This window comes from Sus scrofa, chromosome 3 (genome assembly GCF_054392235.1).
Source record: "Sus scrofa isolate SSC_HxYL_T2T_F1_AM1 chromosome 3, Sscrofa_HxYL_maternal_Yorkshire_Landrace_v2.0, whole genome shotgun sequence".
NCBI lineage: Eukaryota > Metazoa > Chordata > Mammalia > Artiodactyla > Suidae > Sus > Sus scrofa.
Window position 1 is genome coordinate 11,158,865 of NC_139385.1, and position 27,241 is coordinate 11,186,105.

The window sequence follows — 27,241 nt, forward strand, 5'->3', positions numbered from 1 at the left end:
CCCCATCCAGCTGTGCCCCCTGAACCAGGGGCAGGGCGGCGCCAGCTCCCGGTCTCCAGCACTAGGAGAAGCAAATCCCTGAGCTCAGGTGTCACATCCTCCCCAAGGTCCTGCTCCCTTAGCGCCCCTGCCTAGCTGGTGAGGGCCTGAAACGTGGCCATCTCCTTCCCCCCGTCCCTGCCGGAGCCTGCCTTCACTGGCAGGCCTCAGAGAGGGAGAGGACCTGGCAGGCGCCCCTCCCTGAGGCAACCACTACGGTCCTCAGGGTCCAGAACTTCTCCTCCGGGTCAGGTCTCGGTTCTAGGTTCTATCCAGCAGGCTTGGGGTCAGAGGCGCTCCCCGCGGGGAAACTGAGGCCCCTAATTGGAGTTTCTACATCCCCTAGGTTGTCGCTGAATCAGAGCACGTATCCCACCTAAGCCGCAGCTTTCCGCTTGGCTCGGGGGCGCCGAGCAGAGAATTGCCGTTCAGGAAAGATGAATGAAAGCAGGAGCCGAGCCGAGCGGGGCCGGGCGGGGCGGGGCGCCGCTGAAGGCGCGGGGCGGGGCCGCGCAGGGCAGATCCGCCGCTCGCCCGCGCCCCGCCCCGCCCCCGTGCCGCAGCTCCGAGGCCCCGCCCCGGCCCGCCCCTCCGCTTGGTGCCCAGGCCGCCGCGGCGCGGAGCCGGTGCCGGTGTCCGAGAGGCGGCGGCGGCGCCGCGAGCCCCGAGCCCACTCCGGCCCGGCCCGCGCTCTCCGCCCCCGCCTCCCGGGCCGGCGGCGGCGGCGGCGGCGGTGGCGGCTGCGGGCGAGCGCACCGGGCCCGGGCCGCCCCCAGCCCCAGCCCCGCCGGGCCCCGCCCCCCGCCGAGTGCATGAGGTTGACGCTACTTTGTTGCACCTGGAGGGAAGAACGTATGGGAGAGGAAGGTGCGCGGGGCGCTGGCCGGCGGGACGCCGACCCCGGGGCCTGGCGGGCGGGGGCGCCGCGCGGGGGAAGACGGGGAAGCGGGGGGCACGGGAGGGGGCCGGGCCGGGCCGCCGTGGAGGCCGGGTCTGCCGCCGGGCCGCGCCCCTGTGTCCTCCGGGATGAGCTCGTCCTTCCGAAGCCCGTAGGCCCCTCCCTGATACGCTCCCATCCCGTTTCCCCCTCCTCGCCCGGGTGGGCTGCCCTCCCGCGGGCGGAGGGCCCCTCCTCCCTTTCATCCCTACCTTCTCCCATCCCCCGACCCACGACCACCCCGGAGGAATCCCTAGCACCGCCTGCCCAGCCCTTACCCATTCTCTAGCCCGTTTGGGAAAGAAGAGATGCTGGGGAAGCCGCAGTTCTGGGTCCGAGGCGCAGCCCCGCGCCTGGCCGACTCGTGACCTTGAGCCAGGCGCTACCGGCCAGGCCTCAGTTTACCCTTTTGGACAGTTGGGCCCCGGTCCTCGTTGTTGGGAGCCGGGTGGGCAGAGCAGAGGTGCGCCTGCATGGAACCTTTGGCTGTGTACTGGGGCCCCCAACCCCTCTCTCTGCACCAAACCTAGTGCCTGCCAGTCTTGGCTGGGAGGATGACTCATAATAGCGTCCTCTAGCGTCCCTTGCCCCTACTGGGCCCCAAGCCTTGGCCTTGCAGGACAGTTAGGGTATGAAGCCCCCCCACCCCAGATTCCCTCCATGGGGTCTTCTTTCCCAGCTTTCTGTTGCTGAGCCACCTCATAGGCCTTCCTGTTCCAACAAAGATCCTACTGTGCTGGCCCCTCCAGCCCTGCCCTCTCCTAGGACTCCTGCCAGCCTTCCCCCAGGTCTGTGAAGGCCCACTTGGAGCAGGGGCCCACCTTATGGTAGCCCCTGGGTCTCTAGGTCCTCTTGGAGGGTCTTGGAGCCTGGCTAGTGACCCAGCCAGCCTTACCCTTTCCAGGGTTCAGTCTCCCCATCTGTATAACAGGAAGGGGCAAGCTGGGGGATCTCTAGGGCCCACCCAGCCCCAAGGGTGCCAGGCCCTAAGGATGACTAAGCATGCCTAGAGGCCAGCTTGACCAGGTGCCAGGCCTCCCCGGAGCAGGTGTCTGGGATTGCTCAGCCCTGTGGCCCTGGCCCCTTGTTAGGCCAGGGCATAGCCAGGCCTTCCATAGCTCTGTCCGGTCCCTGCCCTTTGAAGGGTCCACTTCCTGGGCAGGCAGGGGAGGAAAGGGAGCTGTGACAGGAGTGCCACTGCCTTATTTCTAAATCATGCTGCTTTCTCTCTCCCCATTTTCTCTTGCCGGACCCTGCGTTGAAGAATGCCATTGCTGGAGGGCAGACATCTGCTCCTCCTCCTCGGTTTACAGATAGAGAAACTGAGGCGCAGAGGGGCTTGGTGACGTAGCCGTGGTCTCAGCAAGACTCTCAGACCTACGTGCTCAGTCCTGCACAGCTCAGCCTGGCGCTGCGTGTGTGCACCAGGATCTGTGGATGTGCATGTGGGGTCAGGCAGGCTTGCAGCAAACTGCCCTGCCTGAGAATGGTTCCCAACGCCCTTCTCTCCCCTGCAGGAAGCGAGTTGCCCGTGTGTGCGAGCTGCGGCCAGAGGATCTATGATGGCCAGTACCTCCAGGCCCTGAATGCTGACTGGCACGCAGACTGCTTCAGGTAGGGTGGGCTGGCGGGTGCTGGGATGCTCTCAGCAAGGCCTGCCAGAGACATGGCCATCCCTCCTGGTGCCATGTCTGGTTGTGACCTCCAGCGAGTCCTTGGCCTCTGTTTCCCTGTCTGTAAAATGAGGCATTTGGACTGGAAGATCCCTTGAGGCCTTTCCCTTTTGTCATTCTAGACCTCCAAGGAGAGATAAGGAGCGGCTCGCATTTATGCTCCTAATACCACAGCCTGCTGGCACCTTGGCGGGGCGTGGGGGAGGTGGAGGGCAGTGCACCCTGCTTTCTGGGTACTGGTGCTCCAGGGAGAGGAGGGAGACCAACCAGGCCCTGGGGGGAGCCCAGCCTCCTTCACTGACCACAGGCTGGTTGTGAAGATGCATAACCAGTAAGATCAGTCCCTTCCCTCTGGATACTGACTCCCAGTGAAAAGAGTAGGCTCAGAGCTGTGGCCCAGCAGCCCAGGAGGACTGTCCTGAGAAGCAGGGGCAGGGACAGCCTTAGATACTCTGTAGGGCCAGAGCCGGGGTCCAGAGGACGTGCGATTTCCCACATGGAGAGGCATGGTGGGAAATGATTCCAGACCGAGGACCCAGCAGGTTCAAAGGGCAGGCTAGTGACAGGGCCTGGCCCAGTTGGTGAACAGCCACATTTAGGCAGGAAGGCAGCAAAAAAGAGGGAAGAGAGTTCCAGTCGTGGCTCAGTGGTAATGAACCCAATTGGTGGCTCAGTGGTAATGAACCCAATTGGTATCCATGAGTACGCAGGTTCGATCCTTGGCCTCGCTCAGTGGGTTAAGGATCCACTGTTGCCGTGAGCTGTGATATGGGTCGCAGATGTGGCTCGGATCCAGGGTTGCTGTGGCTGTGGCATGGGCCAGTGGCTATGGCTCCCATCTGACCCCTAGCCTGGGACCCTCCATATGGTGGGGGTGGGGCCCTAAAAAGACAAATTAAAAAAAAAAAAAAGAGGGGGGAGGGTAGGCGCTCCTGCTGTGGTGCATTGGGATTGGCAGTGTCTTAGGAGCCCTGGGATGCTGGTTCAATCCCTAACCTGGCACAGTGGGCTAAGGATCCAGCCTAAGCTTCCCCTTAGGTCGAGACTGTGGCTCTGATCTGATCCCTGGCCCCGGAGTTCCGTATGTTGAGAGGCAGCCAAGAGGGGGCAGGGGGAAGGAGGAAACGCAAACCTGGGAGGCCCAGCTGGGGTCAGGGCATCAACCACCAGGTGAAGGAGTTTAATTTAGGCCGTGGGAGACTCTTACGGAATTTTTTTTCTTTTTAAAACATAATGTTTAGGAGTTCCCGTCGTGGCACAGTGGAAACAAATCCAACTAGGAACTATGAGGTTGCAGGTTCGATCCCTGGCCTCGCTCAGTGGGTTAAGGATCTGGCATTGCCATGAACTGTGGTGTAGGCCGCAGACACAGTTCGCATCTGGCGTTGCCATGGCTGTGGCGTAGGCCAGCGGCTACAGCTCCGATTGGACCTGGGAACCTCCATATTCCGTGGGTGCGGCCCCAAAAAGACAAAGACCCCTCCCCCCAAAAAATAATGTTTAAACATTTTTCTACAGTTTAGGAAGGGCCAGGCAGTATTTTAAGGACTTTGTAAAGTTAGATGTGTATTGTCCCCATTAATTGACACAGAGAGGTTAATTCTCTTGACCAAAAACACACAGCCGGTGAGTGAAATAAACACACAGCACCCACACTGGCTGGGAGCCCAGAAGAGAGGCGGCTCCGTGTCCCGGGGTTTCCAACCTGGTGTTCAGAAGGAGGCCTTTGGGGACAAAGGGGGCTCTGAACAGGCAGAGTAAAGCGCATGCACAGAGACAGGGGAGTGGGACTGTGCAGCTCAATGAGGAACTGGGAACAGCTCATCTGATTGGAGCAGAGTGAGTTGAGGGACATGATAAAGAGGCAGAGGTGGGATGGGTTTGTGCAGGGCCCTGAATGCCAAGATAAGGAGCTTCTGAGGTTGGGGGGGAGCCAGCAGAGGGTATCAGAAAGCGGGGGAGGGATGTGGGCAGAAGTGCTATTGAAAAACGCCATCCTGGTGGGCAGAGGATGGTAACACGTCACAGACTGTCATAATAGTTGGGCGTCTCTGCCCATGAGACCTCACCCAGGACAGTGACTAAGAGTGGAGAGAGTTTCAGATCTAGAAGGGACAATGTTTGGCAAGGATTAGTCATATCAGGCGCTATTCATTGGTGACTCTTAGAATGCCATTTCATTAAACCTTCGCCATCACCGTGGGAGGAACCATTGTTGCCCAGTTGCCATGTAGGAAACGGAGGCTCAGAGAAATCGAGTAACTTGCTGAAAGGTGCACCAGCCAGAGCTGGGATTCAAACCGATGTCTGTCTCGCTCCAAGTCACTGCAGCATTGAAGCGGTCAGGGCTGCGGGTGGAGCTGGGGGCCGGTGAGCAGCTGGGCAGAATCTGAAGCCGTCTGCTTTGTCACCCTGGATGCAGAGGAGGGCCGTGGGTCTGTTGGCCGTGGTGGAGCTGGGGGCCAAGTTGGTGTGACTTGCGCCCTGTTCCCCTTGAGCTGGCAGTGCTGTGGGCAAAGCGCCCAGGGTGCGCTGCCCTGCCCAGAGTGCGCTGCCCTGCCCAGAGCGGGCCGAGGTGATCTGAGACCAGCTAGGTGGGAAGGCCAGAGAAACAGCCCACTCAGGTCTGGCACTGAGAGCCGGATGGGATGTGAGATGGTGCGGAAGAACTTTGGGGGCCCCTGTGCATGGAGCAGAGGGGAGATGGGGGCGGCCCAGGAGTGCGGCCACAGAAGCCACCCCAGGAAAGCAGAGGGGCAGGATGCCCAGACCTAGCTGTAGAGGGGTCCCTACCCTGTCAGCCGGCAGAGGGGTGAGGCCCCGGGTGGGGGCAGTGGGGGGAAGGCGTGTTCCCTTTGTCCCTGTGCGTGGGGGCACCAGGAAGGCTCCCTTAGTGAGGGAGGGCCCGCAGGCAATAAGAGCCGTGGCTTCCACATTGTTCCATGGTTTACACAGCGTTTCTGGCCTGGTGGGTTTGCCCAACAGTCCCAAAATCTGGGTGAGGCCAACAGTGTCCTCACTCCCATGACAGTAGGAAAGCAGCACAGAGAGGACTCAGGGCTTTGTCTGCCCATCCCGCCCCCACCGGCATCTCAGTGCCGTGAAGTGGGGTTGGCCCCAGCCCCGAGGCTCCAAGGCCTTGCAGCAGGAGACTTGCTCTGAGCCCACAGAATGCCTCTGGCATTGGCCTGAGGTGTCATGGTCCCTGCAGGACCTGCTCCTATCTCTGGTCCAGCCTCCTGGAAGGTTGTGGCCAGGCCCTGGGAGGTCCGGGTTTCTGTGTGGCGCAGCTGCTGCCTCTGGGAGGCCCCTTCCCAGAACCCTGCCGCGCAGGAGCCCTGGGGCTGCCGTAGCTCTGGTAACATCTCCCTGGAGGCTGGCGGGGCTGGTCCTGGCCGGGGAGGGGTGAGTGTGCAGCTGGCATTGGCGTCTGAGCCTGCCAGAGACATGGCTGGAGGCCCCCCTCCTTGGGGGACTTGCAGGCAAGGGGAACGGATTGTCCATGGAAATCGACTTCTTTCCCTTGGGGTCCGCACTGGAAGAAGCAGCTGCTCCCTCTCCCTGGGGAGTCCGCAGAGGCTCTGTCAAAGCAGAGGCCGAGGGGCACAGAGGGTGCCTTTCCCGGGTGTGCAGCGCTGAGGGCAGGTGCTGGCCAGGCCTCCCTGCAGAGCCCAGGCAGCAGGTCCTTCATCTGCTTCCTGTTGTGAGCTAAGACCAAGTGCTCTGCACCCACATTGCTGCACCCTCCTCCCCTGCTGTGTGGCCACGCTGGCCCCTCCCTCTGCAGCCTCCAATCCTGAGTGCCTGGAGTAGGATGGGGAAGCGGCCCGGCGGCCCACCCCTGCACTCCCGACGAGGCCCCCTGGCCGTAGGTAGCTGTAGAGGATGCTGGCCTGGACCCTGAGCAGAAGCCGCTTCTTCAGAGGGGCCAAGTAAGTAGAAAACCCCCTCCCCACCTGTCCCCGGCCTCAGGCAGGGCCCCAGGTGTGCCAGCTGGGGCTGGAGGCCACAGCGGGACAGACCCACCTGAGGCCGGGCCCTGAGGCAGGAGAACTGAAACTCCTTGGTCACTGTTGGCCGCCTGTCGAGGGGAAGAGGCCGCCGCTGAGGCTCCTGGCCCTGCTGGTACAGCCTCCCATGAGGCTGGTCCCCCAGCTGCTCTTTTTCGCCCTTGGTGTCCAGGGACGTGGCTCTGGGTAGAAGGCACCCCTGGGAGGGGTGGGGCTGTCATTGCAGAGATCACCGGGGCTTCCTGGCCCCAACTCTCCTGCCCAGGCCTCTCTGTCCTCGCTTGCTCTCAGGGAGGGCCACGCCGTATCTGGTACTGCTCTCTTGACATCCTTTATAGGGGCAGGGGCACCCCGCAGAGCCAGGCAGACCTAACCCACCCACCTCCTCTGGCTCCTGACCCGATGTGGGCCTGAAAGATGAGGGGACACACAGGGTCGGGCTCTGCCGAGGCCCCAGGGGCCAACCACCAAGCCACTGAGAGAGCGTGGGCTAGATCCCTGACCTGAGCTAGAAGCCCCCTGTCCCCAGTCTGAGGTGGGGCTGAGCCAGGGCACCCCAGAGCAGTTCTGAGGACGCCCAGGGTGGGACGTGCCCCGGGCTGAGTGCACAGAGCAAGCCGGTTGAGCAGGAAGCATGTTCTCTTCACGGACCCACGTCTGTGGATGCCTGGCCTGGGGCCTCGGGGAGCCCACAGGTCAGCGGCAGAGGCCGGTGGCGCAGCCCCCCCAGGAAGTGGTAGTGGGGGCTGCCGGCGCTCCCGAGCTTGAGTGAAGCAACGTTGGGGCTTCAGGGCTGCTGCAGTGAGGAGTCTGTGCGGGCGGGAAGGAGTAGGAGCTCGCAGGCAGAAGAGCATTCTCTGCGCTGGAGGAAGGCGGCTGCTCCGGAACCCCCACCACAGGCCCACCGAGGTGGGGAATCAATTCCTGTAGCCTAGGGTGAGGGGGAGCCTCCGGGGACGCTCCTGTGACGCGATTCGTGTCTGGTCTGGAGGGTGGAAGGGCGAAGTGAACCGCTGATCCGCACAGGGCGCGGGGATCTCCCCAAGGTCACGAGCCTCCTCTCCAGCTGTGCACCTTCCTGCTGGGTTAGAATCCGCGGGGCTGCGCTGGGGACCTCCCCATCCCTGAGCGCCCTCCCTCCTGGCTCAGTGCCCCTTCCCTTGTCACCCACCCACTACAGTCTCCTCAGGACCGGGGGCAGGAAGGGCTGCGGGGGCAGCGGATGACGTCATGGCTCCGGTCCAGCGGCTGCTTCCGCCACCTCCTCTCGCAACTCAGTGTGGGCTCCAGAGGCTGTCTCCCCCCTCCCACGCCCCACCCCCATCGAGAGAGCTCATCAGACACCCCCCTTCCTAGCTGCACGATCCAGACATTTCGGGTTCCCAGCCCCTAGCTGTGGTCCCCAGCCCCTCCCCTCAGGCTCCCAGACAATGGGGAACTGGCTGGATCCTCTTAAAGGGGCAGTGTCCCACCAGCCCTCTTACTCTGCCTCATCCCCAGTTCCCTAGTTCAGGAGCGGTCACCCAGTGCTGCCATGTGCAGGCTGCCATGGAGCAGAGGGTCCCCCACCGCCTGGGGCACTGAGCTCTGACCTAGTCCCCCATTCTTTCCTGCCTTCCTCTGTCCCTGGATTGTTCCCCTCCTGAGCCATGAGCTCTTTGCCTGGGTTCTCCTGTCCCCGTGTAGCCTTGGCACATCACCCAGACCTCCCTTACAGCAGCCAAGCTGGATGGATCCCCTAGCCAGCTTGACACGGTGTGACTCTGGCCCAGACATACCTGTGCACACCGGGACCCTGGGTTAGGCTCTCAGTACCCAGTGGGGCTGGTCACTCCGGGTTGCGGGGCAGGTCACTGCTGGTGCCGCATTTTCACATTTGCTCACCTTGACTTAGCTGGGCTGCTGGTCCCCAAGACGCTTGGGTGGAAAGAAGCCAGGCACGTAACTCCTGGCCTGTGGGGTGACACCTGGAAATCTTTGTATCGTTTCTCTCCATCTGTCTTTCATGGGCGCCACCATCCAGGCTGCCCGGTACCTGTGCTAGGCCCCGTTATCATGACTGGCAGCGCCCAGGGCGCTGGCCGCAGTTGAGGAGATCCCCGGCTTGACCGATGGGCTGGTCTGTACTGAGCGGCACCCCCGCCTTGTATCTTGGTGGAACTGGGAGTATCTTGCTGGGGCCTCTGGGGCCCATCTATGTGACCTTGGGTGGGGTAGACCCTCTGAAGTTCATCTGCCTTGTCTCTAAATGAGGATAGCCCTGCCTGAGGATGGGTAGCCTGAGAGGATTAAGTACATTGAAGCAAGAAAATGGGAAGGTGCCAGTTTAGTAGGTCTTCGTAGCTCCAGAAGCTCCGCTCCATCTGCATGGGAGGCCCGAGCTGCCGCCACAGTGGCTGGGAGCGGGGGAGGGGGAGAGAAAGCAGACTAGACTGGAAGAGTGGGGCCTGCGGTTTGCTCCAGCTGCAACCCCTGGCTCCCCGGTTCCTGTCTTCCCTCCTCCTGACTGTCCCTGTGGAGGCATCTTCCTTGCATGACAAGGGACAGGGGCTCTGACGAGGAGCACCTTCCTCCCGGGAGCTGGCAGGTGGGCCAGACAGTCTGGTGCAGAGCTGTCGCGGGTGGTCGTCAGGCTGCACGCAGCCCTGAGGCCTCTGGCAGGGGAACCGAGATGGAGGGAGTGGGGGTGGGCTCTGAATCCATCCCCCCCACGCTGCTCGCCAAGCCCTGTGCCCCAGCGCAGCAGCTTCTGTCCAGAGGGCATAGCTTTTTCTACTGTTCACGAGGCTCCCCCTCCCCCAGGTGTTGCGAATGCAGCGCCTCCCTGTCGCACCAATACTACGAGAAGGATGGGCAGCTCTTCTGCAAGAAGGACTACTGGGCCCGATATGGCGAGTCTTGCCACGGGTGCTCGGAGCACATCACCAAGGGGCTGGTCATGGTAAGCGCCGTTACTGGCGCGTGGAGGGCGGGTGCACGTGCATGCACAGGTTTCCCTGCTCTGGATCTTTCCTGTCTTGTTCCTTTCACTGGTTCTCTGATCCCCCACCGCCTCCTGAGCCTGTTTGTCCATCTGTATCCCTCCGCCCCCTGTCGGTGGAGCCAGCTCGCCCGAAGTTTGCCTGGGGCTGCCCTTCTGTGAGGAGGCCTGGGGGGGCAGCTGTGAGGGCTGAAGCAGCTGCTGAGCTGGGTCCCCCCCCTCGCCCCCCATACACACACCCCTTCCCCTTCCAGGTGGCTGGGGAGCTGAAATACCACCCCGAATGCTTCATCTGCCTCACGTGTGGGACCTTCATTGGGGACGGGGACACCTACACTCTGGTGGAGCACTCCAAGCTCTACTGGTGAGTGTCTGGCCCCTGCCTGAGCCCGCGGTGCCCACCTGTGTCACCCGCCTCCCGAGCCAGGGCCCTTTCCTTTTCCACGGCGGGGGGGTGTGGGGTGGTGTCATTCAGAGAAGCGACAGGAGAGGAAACCACTGGGAAATAAGACACAGGAATCAGAAGGAGAAAGCCTCAGACCCTCCTCAGCTTTCCTACCGACACGGCCCTGCTGTGCAGTTCTGGCACCAGCCTTCAAGTTGGCACTAACCTTGAGCTCAGGGCGCAGCAAGGTCACCCTGCCCTTAGACCCCAATCACAAGGGCAGGGGTCCCCAGGCCACCCGCACTTCTGACGACTGGCTGCAGAGTCAGGGATCCCCACAACCCCCAAAGGGGCTGGTACTTTGGTAAATGACTCGGGGAGCTCAGGGGAGCCCTGTACCCGTGACCACAGTGCATTGCTAACGACTGCAGATGGGGACCACCCAAACAAGAGATGCAAAGGGTGTGGCCCGGGAGGGAGGGTCTCGAAGCTCGTTCTGACCACAGAATCAGGACATGTGACCCGTCCTCCCCAGGGTCACTAGTGTTTTTATTGGGGTTTCGTTCTGTGGGCATCATTGAATTCCCCCCAGGCATGGGAGTGAACTCAGTCTCTTCAAGGTCAGGCAGGGTCAGAGCAGCAGCCCTCGCATCACATGGACGGTCTTGTGACCAGCCCCCACCCCCACCGCCTGAGTCAGCTCATTACTGTGGGGACATTGGGGTTTCAGGTGTGGGCTCATGAAAAATGCAGACATTTCTGTTCCAAAGATTTAGAGCCTCTTTCCCAGGAACCGGGGACAAAGACCAGACAAGTTCTTTATTATGGCAACATTGATAAAGCTTGATTTGAGGACAGATGGCTTTTGAGGATCCCAAATGGACTTTTAATGACTTCCTCCTGAACTGGATTTGTCCCCAGGCCTCGTTCTGGCCTGCTGACAGAGACAAGACAACCCAAAGTGACTGAGCCTTGGAGAGGGGCAGGGGCCGGACTGGGCATGCCCAGTTCCTACTCCCAGTCCCATAGGGCAGCCAGGACCCTCCTCCTCCCACGGGGAGCAATGAGGGGTGGGGAGAGGGAGGATGCGCCTGGGGCTGAGGGATTAGGACGGGGGTCATGCTGTGACTGTCCTGACGTCCTTTTCCCTCCTACTCTGGGTGTCCCCTCTGCTTGTGGCTCTTGCAGTGGGCACTGCTACTACCAGACCGTGGTGACCCCCGTCATCGAGCAGATCCTGCCCGACTCCCCCGGCTCCCACCTGCCCCACACAGTCACCCTAGTATCCATCCCAGCCTCAGCTCATGGCAAACGCGGCCTCTCGGTCTCCATCGACCCCCCTCACGGCCCGCCGGGCTGCAGCACAGAGCACTCCCACACTGTCCGCGTCCAAGGGTGAGTGCCTGGCCTGCCAAGGCTGCAGCTGGTGTGGCTCTGGGCACGGATGCTCTGGGTGGGTGGGTGGGTGGCTCTGGGGTGGGGGTGGGGGGCCCTGAGAATGGGTGAGCGTGTAAGCCCAGATGGAGCCCAGCTCCGACAACCTGGTATACCAGATGTCTGGTCCAGTCATTCCTCCAAAAACCATTACCAATGCTGGCTAAAATATTTAAAATGTTTTCTTTAATCTCTGTGTGACCCGACGAGGAAGAGGAGTAACCAGGTCAGGAGTAAGGGAGGGAGGGGCCCGAGGCTGTCAGCAGAGCACAGAAGGCAGCCGTGCCTTGAGAGCAGATCTAAGGTTTCAATTCTTCTCGCGGCTGAGCCTCCCAAAGCCCTGATTTGCTCAAGAAAGTGAGTCTAATACGAGAACAGCTCCTTCCACCATAACGCTGAGGCCCCCAAAGTGCTCTCAGGGTGAGAAAGAACCAGAAATGAACCACACCTTCCACCAGCCCACCCCCCAGATCCCAGAACTGGAAAATAAACAGATTTGAACCTGAAGGGAAAGGGAGAGGGCGTCGCCCTGAGGATCTTAAACTCGGCTTGGCCAACCAAAGTCAGAAGGCCTCCAGGCAAAATCGTAAAAGTCTAAAATACTTGTCCGGGTAGTGTCCCCAGCCCTGAATCAGATGCAGATCCTTTCTGGAAGACTCCACCTCCAGGCTTCGTAGAATTTCCCAAGAAAAGGAGTGTCCCAAAGAAAAGGAGCCATTCTGTCAAAAATCACAGAGCAGGAGCTCCTGTCGTGGCTCAGCGGTGACGAACCTGACTAGCATCCATGAGGATGCGGGTTCGATCCCTGGCCTCGCTCCGTGGGTTTAGAATCCAGTGTTGCCTGACCTGTGGTGTAGGTCACAGATGCGGCTCAGATCTGGTGCTGCTGTGGCTGTGGCGTAGGCCAGCAGCTACAGCTCCAATTCGATCCTTAGCCTGGGAACTTCCATGTGTTTCGGCTTGGACCCTGAAAAGACCAAGGGGAAAAAAAAAAAAAAAAAACCCACCACAGAGCGTATAAGGGAGCAAAGTACCAGCCAGCAAAAACAACCAAAGGCAGAAGCAGACCTACAAAAGCTGCAGATACGGGAATTATGAGAAACAATATAAAATAATTATGCTCCATGAGAAACAATATAAAATAATTATGCTCCATATGTTTTATTTTTGCATTTTAGGGTCACACCTGTGGCATATGAAAGTTCCCAGGCTGTGGGTCGAATCGGAGCTACACCTGCTGGCCTATGCCACAGCCACAAATAAGAGATGTTTGAGTTCTGTTGTGACTAATCAGAGCTACAGCTGCTGGCCTACGCTACAGCCACTGCAACGGCGGGATCCGAGCCATATCTGTGACCTACACCACAGCTCACGGCAATGCCAAATTCCCGACCCGCTGAGCGAGGCCAGGGATTGAACCTGCATCCCCATGGACACTAGTTGGACTTGTTTCCACTGTGCCACGAAGGGAACTTAAGGAATAGTTTTAAATGTTCCCCATGTTCGGGCGTGGGAGCCAGTTGCCAGCTTCCTTTGGATTCAGTGAACATTTCTCACGCGCCTGCCGGGTACCAGGCCCCATGCAAGGTACCAGGGGAAGCGAAGATGGTCCGGGGGCAGAAGGAGAAGGAGGTGGGGCTTGACTCTGCGTCGCCACCCGCTTCTTGAGCCTCAGCCAGGCCAGCAGCTGCCTTAACGTACACAAGCAAGCAGACAGACTGGTGGGAGAGATGGGGAAACTCCCAGACCAGCTGGCCCCTGACAGCCAGGCAGGATTTCAGGAACAGAGAGCCAGTGGCAGCTCTTCCCAGCCCCCCCGCCGCCGAGCCTTCTCTGCCAGCCCACATCTGCCTTCCCAAGAGTCTCTACTGAGCACCACACCCTTCTCAAAGCAGCACAGCTTGCCCAGAGGCTGCTGACCAGATCCGCTGTTTGTTTTAAGAGTCTTAGCTGACCACTCTTTTCGTTTGGTTATGTCTCTTTTGTTTATAGCAGCCTTTTAAGGAAGCCGACTGTATCTGCACCCCTGCCCCACTGCTGCCTTAGCCGGAGACCGAGGCAGGGAGACGGGGTGTCTCAGGAATTCGTTTCTGGGGCTCTCTCCACAGGAAGGCTCTATTCATGAAAACACATCCCCTGTTTTATAACTTCTTATCCTGAAATTTTCAAATATCCAGAAAATTGCTAAAATGTAAAAAAATAATAAGTATATTGAATACCCACGTACCTGTTACCTAGGGTCACCAGTGTTCACTTTTTGCCACATGTGGGATGTGTGTGTGTGTCTCCCTGTAGGTCTGTGTGTGTGTGTGTGTTTATATACATTCACACACACGTATGCACATAATGCTGTGATCTACTAACTCATTTGCAAATAACTGGTAGGCACTCCCCCCCCCACATAATTTATTTATTTATTTATTTATTTTTGTCTTTTTGCCATTTCTTGGGCCCCTCCCATGGCATATGGAGGTTCCCAGGCTAGGGGTCGAATCGGAGCTGTAGCTGCCGGCCTACACCAGAGCCACAGCAACTCGGGATCCAACCGCGTCTGTGACCTACACCACAGCTCACAGCAATGCCGGATCCTTAACCTCCTGAGCAAGGGCAGGAATCGAACCCGCAACATCATGGTTCCTAGTCGGATTCGTTAACCACTGAGCCACGACAGGAACTCCCTTAATAATGATTTTTTAAATTTTTTCCATTATAGCTGGTTTACACTGTTCTGTCCATTTTCTCCTGTACAGCAAAGGGACCCAATTACACATATGTATAGACATTCTTTTTTCTCACATTATCCTCTTTCAAGCTCCATCATAAGTGACTAGACATAGTTCCACATAGTTCCCTGTGCTCTACAGCAGGACCTCACTGCTTCTCCATTCCAAAGGCAATAGTTTGCATCTATGAACCCCAGATTCCCAGTCCACCCCACTCCCTCCCCCTCCCCCCATACTTTAGACTTTCTCCTGAAAACAAGGGCACTCCCTTACCTCATTATCCAGTGTATCTTGTGGCGCAGTTAGAACGTTGAGGAAGTTTAACATTGGTAGTGTACTTTTATCCAGCACACAACCCGTGGTTTTTTTTTGTTTGTTTGGCTTTTTGGCTTTTTGCCATTTTAAGGGCCGCTCCCATGGCCTATGGAGGTTCCCAGGCTAGGGGTCGAATCAGAGCTGTAGCCACCAGCCTACGCCAGAGCCACAGCAACACAGGACCTGAGCTGCATCTGCAACCTACACCACAGCTCACGGCAATGCCGGTTCCTTAACCCACTGAGCAAGGCCTGGGATCGAACCCACAACCTCATGGTTCCTAATCAGATTCGCTAACCACTGAGCCACGACGGGAACTCCGCTTTCGTCTCTTTTTAACCCATGCCAGTCCTCCGGCTTTTGGTTGAACGTCTTGCCCTTGACATTTTCGAAGAGGACAAGTCCATTGTTAAGGAGGATTTCTTCCCTTTGGGTTTGACCGAGGGTTCCTATTCCTTGGGTTTCGGTCATGCATTTTGACCAGGTAACTGACGCAGTGTCCTCCGCACATCTCACTGGTAGACACAGGATGTCAGTCAAGTGCGCCCTTTATGTCGGGAAGGTCAACTTTGATTATTCGGTTAAAGTGCCGTCCACTCTCTCTGCTCTAAAGGATTTTTTTTTTTCTTTATAATGTAATCAGTAGGTCATCTGTGAGATTGAAGCCTGTAAATCTGTCGCCAACAGCCTGTCATTAAATGGTGGTGGCCTCCCTGTATCATTCTCCTCCGTAGCAGTTATTACTGTCATGGCCACGAAATGGTGATTGTCCGACTCTGTTCTTCCTGCTGCACTCATGACCTCCTTTCCTGTGTGAGGCAGTACTGCTGCCCCATGTGAGAATATGCTTTCAATAATGAAAAATTCGGGTTCCCTGTGGCTCAGCAGATTAAGAACCCAGCTAGTATCCATGAGGATGCAAGATCGATCCCTGGCCTTGCTCAGTGGGTTGGGGATCTGGCATTGCCACAAGCTGCAGTATAGATTGCAAATGTGGCTCAGATCCTACGTTACTGTGGCTGTGGTGTAGGCCGGCAGCTGCAGCTCTGATTCAGCCCCTAGCCTGGGAACTTTCATATGCTGCAGGTGCAGCCACAAAAAAGAAAGAGAGAAGGTAGGAATGACAGCAGGAAGAAAGAAAGAAAAGGAAAAAAATAAAAATTGCTAAGAATCTGTTTTTCTTAAAGCTCTCCATCTCCTGTCTGTCCCACCCCCAACCCTCCTGCATCCCAGGGCAGAGACAAAGCAAACATCCCTTGAATAGCATTTATAAAAACACAATGAAAATCAGATAATTAGCACCAAAGAGTTAGAAGAAGCAAGTGAACTTGGCAAGTTGGCCGTTCCGTGAGTTAGCTTGTGGCCAACTAATCGAGGCCACCAGCCCCGTCTCCCCCCTGCAGCCGGGTGGCTCGCCCCTTCTGGCCAGTCCTGGAGTGAGAGCCTTAGCCGCGTCCAGCAGGGCAGGCTTGGGAGTCCGGTGGGAAGCCGCTGAGTCCAGACCCTCTTAGGACTCACGACGCTCGTCCACCCCCAATGTACCAGGCAGCGGGAAGGGGTGGTCCAGCATGGCAGGGGGAAAGCCCTGCCGAGCAGGAGCCCCCACGTGTCAAGTCTGAGGTGACACGCCACCGGGGACATGCTACTTTCCTCCCACCTCACCCCACCCCCCCGCCAGCAGGCATAGCAATCAATAGAGAACTCGTGCCACCAAATCAGAATTTGGTGTTCTGGACAGTTGCCACCTACCAGTTGCACAGGGTAGACTGGTTTGCCCCATGCCCCTCATCTGATCCCCTTGGCCTTGGTCTCCTTGTGGGGCAGGCAGGGTTCTGACCCCTTCTTTATGCCCCCAGAGTGGACCCCGGCTGCATGAGCCCGGATGTGAAGAATTCCATCCACGTCGGGGACCGGATCCTGGAAATCAATGGCACGCCCATCCGGAATGTACCCTTGGACGAGGTGTGGCATTTGGGATGAGATCCTGGGTCTGGCGAGCAGGATGGGAGGCGGTGCCTTCACACCTGCTCCCCGCCACCTGGGACTCACCTGTCCGCACACCTCCTCTCCGCAGATTGATCTGCTGATCCAGGAAACCAGCCGCCTGCTCCAGCTGACTCTTGAGCACGACCCCCATGACACACTGGGCCACGGGCTGGGGCCTGAGCCCAGCCCCCTGGCCTCCCCGGCTCTCACTCCCAGTGGGGAGGCAGGCACCTCCAGCCGGCAGAAGCCTGTCCTGTAAGTCAGCCCTGTGCTTTGGTGTTCTGTGTCCCTGTATTTTCGCTGACACTGGGCCTCAGGGGCTGGGGCCTGGTCCCTACCGTTCAGTAGCTCACAGCCTGATGGGGGAGTCAGCCCTGCAAAAAATTAAGGCTAGGAAAGGGTGCAGGGGGCAACGGAAGAGGAAGGGGAATGAGGAGGAGGAAACGGGAAGCAGTGCCCCCAGCTGGAGGTGACAGAGCACTTCCAGAGTGGACTAGACCCTGGCTTCAAGGAGCAGGTAGCCAATAGCTTAGGACGCTGGGGAGGGTGGCCTCTGAGGTGGAAGCGAGTGGCAGGGGTCTTTGGGCTTGGGAAGGTGCCGAGGGCCAGAGATAGCTCAATGGCTGTTGCAGTGGTCCAGGTCGGAGGGGCCAAGGGCCTTGTAACCTTTTTTTTTTTTTTTTGTCTTTTTAGAGCCGCACCCATGGCCTGTGGAGGTTCCCAGGCTAGGGGTCCAATTGGAGCTGTAGCCCCGGCCTATACCACAGCCACAGCAATTTGGGGTGTGAGCTGCATCTGCAGTCTACACCACAGCTCATGGCAACGCCAGATCCTTAACCCACTGAGCGAGGCCAGGGATCAAACCCGGGTCTTCATGGATGCTAGTCGGGTTCGTTACGACTAGCCATGATGGGAACTCCCCCTGTACCCTCTTGCCACTCGCTGTGGGCTGCTCAGGACTCCAGGTCAAGACTTTGGGGGGACGCCTTCTGGGGTGACAGTCTTTACGCTCAGAAACAGTGACATTGTAGTCATGTGTTTCCTCCACCCTTGCATTGGTCTGCAGCTCAGGCAACCCTGCAGGACCACCTCTGTGCCAGCTATGGGCATCCTTGGCAGGTTGACTGCCTCTGCACCCTGAGGCCTGGGACTCAATTGCTGGGAGACAAAGTGTCTGATCCAAGGTCACCAGACAGAGAAGGCTGGGGACAAGCATTCCTCCCCAGGGCACCTGCAGGATGGCAGGCCTCAAACAGGAAGTCCCAGCAGGACAGGGCACTGGGTGCTGGCACCAGAATGGGGAAGAGCCTTGTGACCACCCCAGGAGAGCTGCCGTGTGTCACCCTTTGTGACTGTACACAGACTGGCATCAGTGGTGGGGGGCGGAAGGGGGAAAGGCCAGGGCCCAAGTCTGGCCTCCCCAAGGGGGCCTCAGCCAGGTGCCCACCTGCCCCTGGTATCACTGGATGCTGGGTGTGTCTCCCCAGGAGGAGCTGCAGCATCGACAGGTCTCCGGGCGCCGGCTCGCTGGGCTCCCCAGCCTCCCAGCGCAAGGACCTGGGCCGCTCCGAGTCCCTCCGTGTGGTCTGCCGGCCGCACCGCATCTTCCGGCCTTCGGACCTCATCCACGGCGAGGTGTTAGGCAAGGGCTGCTTCGGCCAGGCCATCAAGGTACGGGCTTCACCCAGGTGGGGACAGGCTGTGAGTGGGATTCAGGGAGGAGGTGGGGAGTTGGAGTGACCCGCCAGTCCCCCCGCCCCCTCCCACCAGGGCCTCCAGGAAGCCCCAGCGGCAGGCTATCTGGCCTCCAGACTCCCTGGCCAGAGCTCCCTCCACAGGGGCCTCCTTGAGCCAGTTGGGGGAGGGGACCTACGACAGACAGACTGTGTGGACCAGGCTGCTGGAAAGGGGTTCCTTGCAGTGGGGGGTGGGGCGATCCCAGGGTGACCCTGAGGGCTCCCTCCCCAGCTCCCCTCCTGAGCCCAGTGCCAACCCCCTCAGAGCCTCTGGGCTGCCCGCCCTCTTCACACGCTCTCCCAACAAGACACAGCCCTTCCTGCTCTGATGTCACCTGACTGTGACCAGGCTGGAACATTCAGGATTATATAAAAGGTACCAGCCAGGCTGCCTACATGTCCAAACAGCGCCCGGCCCCCAGCCCCTGTCCCTGGTCAGAATCTGACGGTGCCACCATTCGACCTCCAGGAGACAGCGCAGCAGAGCAGAGGAAAGGGAGCTGCCTTGGGGTCGGGCAGCCCTGGACCCAGGCCCAGCCACCCCTCTTCCCTGCCACCGAGGCGACCACGGGCCCCGAGCCTCAGTGTCCTCACCTCTCAAGGGCTTAGTCCCACCCCCTCGGGGGCTGGGAGCGTTCCAGAAAAAGTCTGCAAAGCGCTTGAAGCACCCTGTCCATCTGCCTGGGGTGGGGCTGGGCCTCCTGCCGGCGGGCCTGGAGCAGAACCTGTGCCCCTGTGTCCCCGTGCAGGTGACGCACCGGGAGACGGGCGAGGTGATGGTGATGAAGGAGCTGATCCGCTTCGACGAGGAGACCCAGCGGACCTTCCTGAAGGAGGTCAGTGAGGGCCCTGCCTCGGCCCCAGCCCCGCATCCAGAGGGCTGTGGGCGGATGTGACACTCAGGGCACGTGAGGGAGTTCTTGGTAACGAGCCTGACTAGTATCCATGAGGATGCGGGTTCGATCCCTGGCCTCGCTCAGTGAGTTAGGGATCCAGCATTGCCACAAGCTATGGTGCAGGTGGCAGATGTGGCTCTGATTCCCACTAGCCTGGGAACTTCCGTATGTTGTGAGTGCCACCCTAAAAAAGCAAAAGAAAAAAGAAGAAAAAGACACATGTTGGAAGAGAAGAACATCAGCCAGGAGGGCAAGAGGGGCAAGGGTCTTCCTGGAGGTGGGAACAGCCTGCGCTTAGGGCACAGCGGCCAGTGAGTGTGACAGGAGCCCCCTGGGGCCTTGGGACTGGCCATGGTGGCCTCTGGCGGGACACGGTGGGGGGAAGGAGTCATGGACCCGGCGGACCCAGCGTGTTTGCACCCCACCAGGTGAAGGTCATGCGATGCCTGGAGCACCCCAATGTGCTCAAGTTCATCGGGGTGCTCTACAAGGACAAGAGGCTCAACTTCATCACCGAGTACATCAAGGGCGGCACCCTCCGCGGCATCATCAAGAGCATGGTGAGTGCCGCCGCCGCCGCGGGACCCTGGGCCCCGGGCTCTCAGGTTCTTCGTTGGCTCTGGTCTCAGAGGCCCTCCAAACCCTGCTTCTCAATTGAATGAGGGGGCAACTGACTCCATCTAAAGCCGGGGGAAAGGAGTTCCCTTCGTGGCTCAGCAGTTAACTGACCCGACTAGGATCCAGGAGGATGCGGGTCCGATCCCTGGCCTCACTCAGTGGGTTAGGGATCCAACGTGTTCATGAGCTGTGGTGTAGGTCACAGACGTGGCTCGGATCCTGCATGGCTGTGGCTATGGTGTAGGCAGGAAGCTGTACTCCTATTTGACCCCTGGCCTGGGAACTTCCATATGCTGTGGGTGTGGCCCTGGAAAAAATAAAATAAAGCCAGGGAAAAGCTGGGGCCCAGAGAAGGGTGGCAGCTTCACCAAGGGACACACAGGCTATTTCAGCTTAGCCCTGGCCCTGCCTCAGGTCGAAACACCTGACTGAGGGGCACCTTCTGCCACCTCGGCGGATGGTGGGGGGGTTTGTTTTGCATCTGGCAAAATCAAGTTGCTTACTGTTGGCCAAGTGCATAAAATTCAGAACTTGCTTTAAGGGCTCGGATGAAATTGCAAGTCCTCCCTTAGAAGGAAAGTTTTTGGGGAGTTCCCACTGTGGCTCAGCAGGTTATGAACCTGACAGGCATCCACAGGATGCAGGTTCCATCCTTGGCCTCTCACTCAGTGGGTTAAAGATCCAGCATTACCATGAGTTGCCGTGAGCTGTCGTGTAGGTCGCAGATGCGGCTCGGATCTGGCGTGGCTGTGGCTGTGGCCGGCAGCTGCAGCTCCAATTCAACCCCTAGCCTGGGCACTGTGGTCTATACGATTCAGAGGTGCTGGGCTGTGGCAGCGCAGGCTTCCCGGCTGCACCTGAACTTTTTTAACAGGCTCTGATGTCCCCGCCCTCCCATGGGGGGTCTCCAGCGGGGTGGCAGGGAGAGTGAGCCGTTTACCCAGACAAGTGGAGCCCAGAGCCCTGCTCTCGGAGGGACTCTCTGCAGGCAGCCTCGCGGGGCCCCTGTCTCTCTGCTGGTCCATGAAAGTAGCTTCAGGTTTTTTTTAGACTTGAAGGAATGGAATTTTGTGGAAGATCAATAGAGCTTTTGTCCTCAGAGGAGGCGGGTCAGGAACTGTAGAAGCGCTCCCCCCACCTCACAGTTTGGAACCAGTTCTGTTAGAAAACTTTTGAATTATTCACCCACACCCCTTAGAAGAGAGTCATTAGCCCCTTTGGGACACTCACCCCTTCCTGCCTGCCTCTCACCCGACGTCCTGCGGCTGTGGCCCTGCTGGCTCATCCTGGCCGTTCTCCCGCCCCCAGGACAGCCAGTACCCGTGGAGTCAGAGGGTCAGCTTTGCCAAGGACATCGCTTCGGGAATGGTGAGTCAGCTCTGACTGGGGGGTGTGGGCTGGGCGATCCAGCTCCACTTAGAAAACCATTCTCAGAGTGCCCACTGGGGCTCAGTGGGTTAAGAACCTGACTAGTATCTGTGAGGGTGCAGGTTTGATCCCTGGCTTCACTCAGTAGGTTGTAAACTCGGCTTGGATCCCGTGTTGCTCTGGCTGTGGTGTGGGCTGGCACTTGTAGCTCCATTTCAACTCCTAGCCCGGGAACTTCCATAGGCCACAGGTTTGGCCGTAAAAAGATAAAAAAAAATTTTTTTTTAATTCTTTATTGGAGTTCCCGTCGTGGCTCAGTGGAAACGAATCTGACTAGCATCCGTGAAGATCCAGCTTCGATCCCTGGCCTCGTTCAATGGGTTAAGGATCTGGTGGCACCATGAATGGTGGTGTAGGTCTCAGACATGGCTTGGATCTGGCATGGCTGTGGCTGTGGTGTGGGCCGGTGGCTTCAGCTCTGCTTCAGCCCCGAGCCCGGAACCTCCATATGCCGCATGTACGGCCCTAAAAAGACAAAAATAATAATAATAATCATCTCATCACACACCTAAATTCCGCAAGGATTTTGGGGGAGTTCCCTGGTGGTCTAATGGTTAGAACTCTGTGCTTTCACCGCTGTGGCCTAAGTGTAACCCCTGGTTTGGGACCTGAGATTACACGTCATGCCGTGGCCAGAAAAAAAAAAAAAAAAATTCCGGAATGAATTTAGAAATGGAAGCTACAGGGAAACTTTGAGAGAGGACAGAGGGGATCCAGCAGGAGGGCAGACGGTGGGAGCCTTGCGGGGGGCCAGGGTCCCTCAGCACAGCCGCTCCCTGACCTCCGTGCCCCCGACCCTCAGGCCTACCTCCACTCCATGAACATCATCCACCGGGACCTCAACTCCCACAACTGCCTGGTTCGAGAGGTGAGCAGCCTGGGCCGAGAGGGGATGGGGGGGCAGGGGGTCTGCCATGAGCGTGGCCTTCACAGAGAATGGCCCACGGTGGCCACGGCCTGCACTAGGCTGCACCAGTGGCTGTGGGCCAGGAGGAGGGCTGGGGTGCTCCTGAAAGAGGCTTTGCTTTGGGGGCATACACCTAAGTGGGGGGCAGGGGGGGCAGGGAGCCCGGGGTCTAAGGGACAGTGATGGAGGGACCACAGGCTGTCCCGAGAAGGCAGAAAGGGGAGTGATCGCCCATGCCCAGCAGGAGAGGCGGCATCCTGGTTTCCTCGGGCAGCGTCAGGGAACCACCCCCTGCACAGGTTAAAACGGCAGAAGCGTGTGCTCAGAGTCCAGGCAGCCAGAAGTTCAGGATCAGGGTGCTGCCAGGACTGGTTCCTTCTAGAGGCTCTAAGGGAGAAGCTGTCCAGGCCTCTCTCCTGGCTTCTGCTGGCAGCTGGCACCCCTTGGCATTCCTTGGCTTGAGGCTGCCATACTCCTGTCCCCTGTCTCTGTCTTCTTCCTGTGTCCCTGTGTCCTCTTCTGATAAAGGCACCAGTCACTGGATTTAGGGTCCTTCCTAATCCAGTATGACCTCATTTTTATTGAATTAAATCTGCAAAGACCCTTTTGCAGGTAAGGTCACGCCGAGGCTCTGGGTGGACATGAGGTTTCTTGCGGGGGCCGCAGGCAGGTTGAGATCCAGCCCTGGAGGAGAGCATTCTCCAGGCAGGCACTTCCCAAGTGAATTCCGTGCAGGAAGAGTGGGGCCCACGTGCAAAGGCCCAGTGATACGACATCCGGGAAGGGCCTTGGTTGTCCCTAGCTCTTGAGGGCATTCCTGGGGGTCTGAGGATCCCAGGTCAAGACCCCCATCTCCCCCCCACCAACCTGCCACCTGCTGTTACACCTGAGGAAATGGAGCCCTGAGAGGGACTCTGTCACCTGAGACCCTGAGGAGGTGCGTCCAGGATGCATGTCTGGCCCCTCCCCCGTCTGCCGCCGTCATTGTAGAGTTTTCTCTAAGGACCTGTCCATGTCACTCCCAGAGGTGGCACAGGGTCCTTCCTTCAGGGTGATCCTGGCCCTAACCCCCACTTGGCTGGGGCCCTGCAGCCTCTCCTTTTCTGTGTTTACCCAGCAGTGGCCGATCCTGGGCTGGTGAGTTGTGGCCAGATTTCCAGGGCCCCAAACTCCAAGCCTGAGAGGCCCAGTCCCAGGACCTACAGAGGACCTGATGGGGTGCTGAGGCCCAGGGTCCCCTCCCTGATTTTCCTGTCCTGCAGGGTACACACAGCGGTCAGCAAATCCCCGCCGCAGGTTCCTGGCCGGCCCTCGGAGGGGCTCCTTCAAACCTAAAACAGTAGCGCCAACCAGTTGGGTGGCCCTGGGCAGCTTGCTTAACCTCTCTGCGCCTGAGTCACCTCGTCTGTAACGTGGGGATAAAAATAACCCATATCTCACCAGGTTGTTGGAAGGTTAAGAGAAAAGCCGCAGGACCTGGGTCTCTAGTTAGAACGGCCGCTCTGCTTTCCACAAGGCAGTGCCAGTGCCCTGATGGAGCAGAGGGTGCTCGGAGCCCCCAGGAGTCAGAGGCGTGTTCTCCAGGCTGCCTGGGTGTCGGTGCGGGGTCCAGGCCAGGAGCGGGGTCCAGGCCAGGAGCGGACCAGGCCTTGGTGCTGGGAGCATGTCTCAGTGGGCCCTGCCTCCCTGTCACCCCAGAACAAGAACGTGGTGGTGGCCGACTTCGGGCTGGCCCGGCTCATGGTGGACGAGAAGACACAGCCCGAGGACCTGCGGAGCCTCAAGAAGCCAGACCGGAAGAAGCGGTACACGGTGGTGGGCAACCCCTACTGGATGGCGCCCGAGATGATCAACGGTAAGTGGGCGCCCTGCCTGGCACGGCCCACGGCACGTGCCCCTGGACCTACCTGCCCAGGCCTCCGCCTCTTGGGAGTTCTGGCATTAGTTTTCCTTGTGCTCCTGCAACCAAGTGTCACACTCATGGCTTCGTAAACCGCAAATTACCCTCTAGTCTGGAGCTCGGGAGCCCAGGAGGAGGCTCGCTGAGCTGAAGTCACGTGTCAGCAGAGCCGCCTTCTTCCGAGGCTGCCTCACAGCCTGGCTCCCAGCGGCTCCCAGCTCCTCCCGCACAGCCAGCAGCAGAGTCTCCTCCCTGACCTCTGTCACGTCTCCTGCCCCCGCCCCTGCCCCTGCCCCTGCCCTGCCCCTGCCCCTCCTTCATTAGGACCTGTGTGATCACACAGGGCTCAGCCGAATAATCCGGGATAATCTCCCCTCCAGAGCCTTAATTGAGCAGAGTCCCCCAGGAGGCAGCATATTAGCAGGGCCCGGGATTAGGTCAGGACCATCTCCAGGGCCGTTTTTCAACCTCCCTCAACCCCCAACCCCCGTCCCAGTTTTTTTTTCTTTTTTTTTTTTTTTGTCTTTTTGCCTTTTCTAGGGCTGCACCCGCGGCATATGGAAATTCCCAGGCTAGGGGTCGAGTCGGATCTACAGCTGCTGGCCTACCCCACAGCCACAGCAACGCCACATCCGAGCTGTGTCTCCGACGTACACCACAGCTCACGGCCACGCCAGATCCTAAACTTACAGCTGAGGAAGCCGAGGCCCAGAGAACTTGCTCTGTATCAAGTTCCTAAAGCCTCGGTAATGGATTACCACAAACTAGCCGGCTTAAAACAGCAGACACTCATTCTCATGGTTCTGGAAGCCAGAGGTCTGAAATCCAGTAGAGCTGGGCTCCCCTGGGGATTCTGGGAGAATCCATTCCTTGCTGCTTCGAGGTTCCGGTCCTGACATTCGCAGGCTTGTGGCCACTTCGGTCCCCCCTCGGCCTCTGTCCTCACGTGGCTGCCTCCTCCTGTGTGTCTTCCTTTTCAGTCTGTCTTATAAGGACAGTTGGATGGCATTTCGAGCCCACCCAGAAAATCCAGAATTGTCTCGTCTCAGGATCTTTTAACTAAATCATATCTTCGAAGACCCTTTTTCCAATAAAGTAACATTTATAGGTTCCAGAGGTCTGAGGTGGTTATCTTTTGAGGCCACCACAAAGTCTGTGACGTGCCCAGAGTCATAGCTGCTCCGTGACCGAGCTGGGCATGGAACCCCCTGCTCCAGGCTCTCATCCTCACCCCTGGCAGATTGGCTCTGATCAGAGGGGCTCAGGGGGGCTCAGAGCCTAAGGCCTGATCCCTCAGAGGTCGCTATCATCAGCCTCCTGGTCCCGACCTGCTGGCCAGAGCATCCCCAGGGGGTGGGTCCCTGGCCCAGCACCCTCACCAGTTGGCATCCCTGGCCTGCCCACCTGCTGACGGGGGTCTCTTCATCCAGGCCGCAGCTACGATGAGAAGGTGGATGTGTTTTCCTTTGGCATCGTCCTGTGCGAGGTAGGTCCGAGGGCAGGCAGCAGCCGGCTCCACCCCCGTCCCCACGCTCCCACGCTGCAGGCCGGATGTCTACGGGGGCCCAGGCCAGGGAGGCTCTGGGAACGGGGCTGCCCACAGCAACCTGCATCCCCAGGGGTGTGATGGTCAGGCTGGTGCTCAGTATGACCTGCCCTCAAACCCAGCCGGGGGTGCCCAGCCCCAGGGCCCCCGGGTAACTGCTGGCCTCGTACCGGACAGATCATCGGGCGGGTGAACGCCGACCCAGACTACCTGCCGCGCACCATGGATTTTGGCCTCAACGTACGAGGTTTCCTGGACCGCTACTGCCCCCCAAACTGCCCCCCGAGCTTCTTCCCCATCACTGTGCGCTGCTGCGACCTGGACCCCGAGAAGAGGTGAGTGGGATAGGGGCTTAGGGTGGGATGGTCCCAGCAGAGCCAGAACCCACCGTCCCCACCACCTGTCTCCCCAGGCCCTCCTTTGTGAAGCTGGAGCAGTGGCTGGAGACTCTCCGCATGCACTTGGCCGGCCACCTGCCACTGGGCCCACAACTGGAGCAGCTGGACAGGGGCTTCTGGGAGACTTACCGGCGAGGCGAAAGCGGACTGCCTGCCCACCCCGAGGTCCCCGACTGAGCCTGGCCCACCCAGCGCCCCCCCCATCCCTGTCCCCGCCTCCGGAGAACCCAGCCTGCACCCGATCCCTCTGCGGGGGGTGACCGTGCCCTCAGCGGGGGCGCTGGACACCCAGACCCCTTCCCCAGCACCAGGCCCTGACTTGCCTTCTCTGCCCCATGGGCCGTGGCCCCTGCCCTTTCTCCGCCCCCGGCCCAGAGCTGGCCCAGCTGCACACACGTCACATCCCCCTGCCTTCCCTCTGTGCCGGCGGGGCTGCCCCCTCGCGCTTCTCCTCGCATGAGCTGGAGGGCCTGTGCCCGCCGCCCCGGCCGTCGGCAGCTCCTCTGAGACTGGGCGGGAGGACAGACAGCCTCAGACCGTGGCCGGTCACACGTGTTCCCAGGAGCCAAACCGGGAGGCCGGGGCCCTTCACCCGCCGGGGTGTCTAGGTAGCAGCAGGTGTTGAGAATTATCCAAACCCCCAAAGCAGAGAGAGGTCTGCTCCTGGGGGCCGACGTCCCCGCTGGCCTGCAGCAGCCCTCCCTTGCCTTTGGGTCTTTTTGTTTCTTTTTTGAAGCCACTTTAGTGAGAAGCAGGTACCAGCCTCAGGGTGAAGGGAGGGTCCCATGAGGGAGAGGGAGGAGCCACGGGTCCTCTGGGTCCTCGGCCCGAGCTGCTGGGAGGAGCAGCAGGGGGGGTTGGGCAGGGCGGACGAGACCAGGGTCCACCAGCAGCCCAGCCCCTGAAGCTCATCTCAGTGGCCCCTCCCGGGCCTCACCCCGAGGCTCCCCGCCAGTGGCTGGAGCAGCCCCTGCCCCTCCCCGTGCCCCTCTCTCCCCTAGGTTCTTTCTGTGTAATCTATTTTTTAAGAAGAGTTTGTATTATTTTTTCATAGCGGCTGCAGCAGCAGCTGTCGGGGGCTTGGGGTTTTATTTTTCTGGCGGGCGGGGGTGGGGGGGCCATTTCGTCACTTTGCCTCAGTTGAGCATCTAGGAAGTATTAAAACTGTGAAGCCTTCTCAGTGCACTTTGAACCTGGAAAATAATCGACACAGGCCCATGGGACCATGACTCAGGGAGGTGGGACACAGTCACCTCCATCCAGGAATCACAACGTCTAAGGAACAAAACCCAACTCAGAATAATAAATTAAATGCCGTACTCCCCCCCTC

At 59.2% G+C, this 27,241-nt stretch overlaps 1 protein-coding gene across 5 annotated transcripts; it reads left to right on the plus strand.

Moving 5' to 3' along the window:
* Window positions 1-629: 629 nt before the first annotated feature.
* On the plus strand, window positions 630-27,241 carry LIMK1 (LIM domain kinase 1). Of its 5 annotated transcripts, XM_021086335.2 has the most exons (16): window positions 630-906; window positions 2,494-2,590; window positions 9,462-9,600; window positions 9,894-10,003; window positions 11,213-11,419; window positions 16,353-16,458; window positions 16,571-16,737; window positions 17,970-18,153; window positions 18,968-19,054; window positions 19,543-19,674; window positions 21,041-21,100; window positions 21,963-22,028; window positions 23,766-23,922; window positions 25,398-25,453; window positions 25,691-25,848; window positions 25,926-27,241. In XM_021086335.2, exons 1-16 carry the CDS (start codon window positions 852-854, stop codon window positions 26,086-26,088), a joined length of 1,944 nt encoding a protein of 647 aa, XP_020941994.1. In that variant the 5' UTR covers window positions 630-851; the 3' UTR covers window positions 26,089-27,241. The 5 variants fall into 5 exon arrangements, with proteins under 5 accessions (XP_020941994.1, XP_084872970.1, XP_084872972.1 ...); XM_085016844.1 differs by lacking the exon at window positions 630-906 and having other exon boundaries at window positions 2,494-4,539; window positions 9,303-9,600; XM_085016845.1 differs by lacking the exons at window positions 630-906; window positions 2,494-2,590 and adding an exon at window positions 6,448-7,568 and having other exon boundaries at window positions 7,840-9,600.

Bases quoted from the DNA above. Each gene is read 5' to 3' on its own strand.
- LIMK1 (XM_085016845.1), top strand. From the start codon at position 9,193: ATGACAAGGGACAGGGGCTCTGACGAGGAGCACCTTCCTCCCGGGAGC. The intron at 11,420-16,352 runs GTGAGTGCCTGG...TTATGCCCCCAG, and splicing joins CACACTGTCCGCGTCCAAGG to AGTGGACCCCGGCTGCATGA. The intron at 18,154-18,967 runs GTACGGGCTTCA...GTCCCCGTGCAG, and splicing joins GCTTCGGCCAGGCCATCAAG to GTGACGCACCGGGAGACGGG.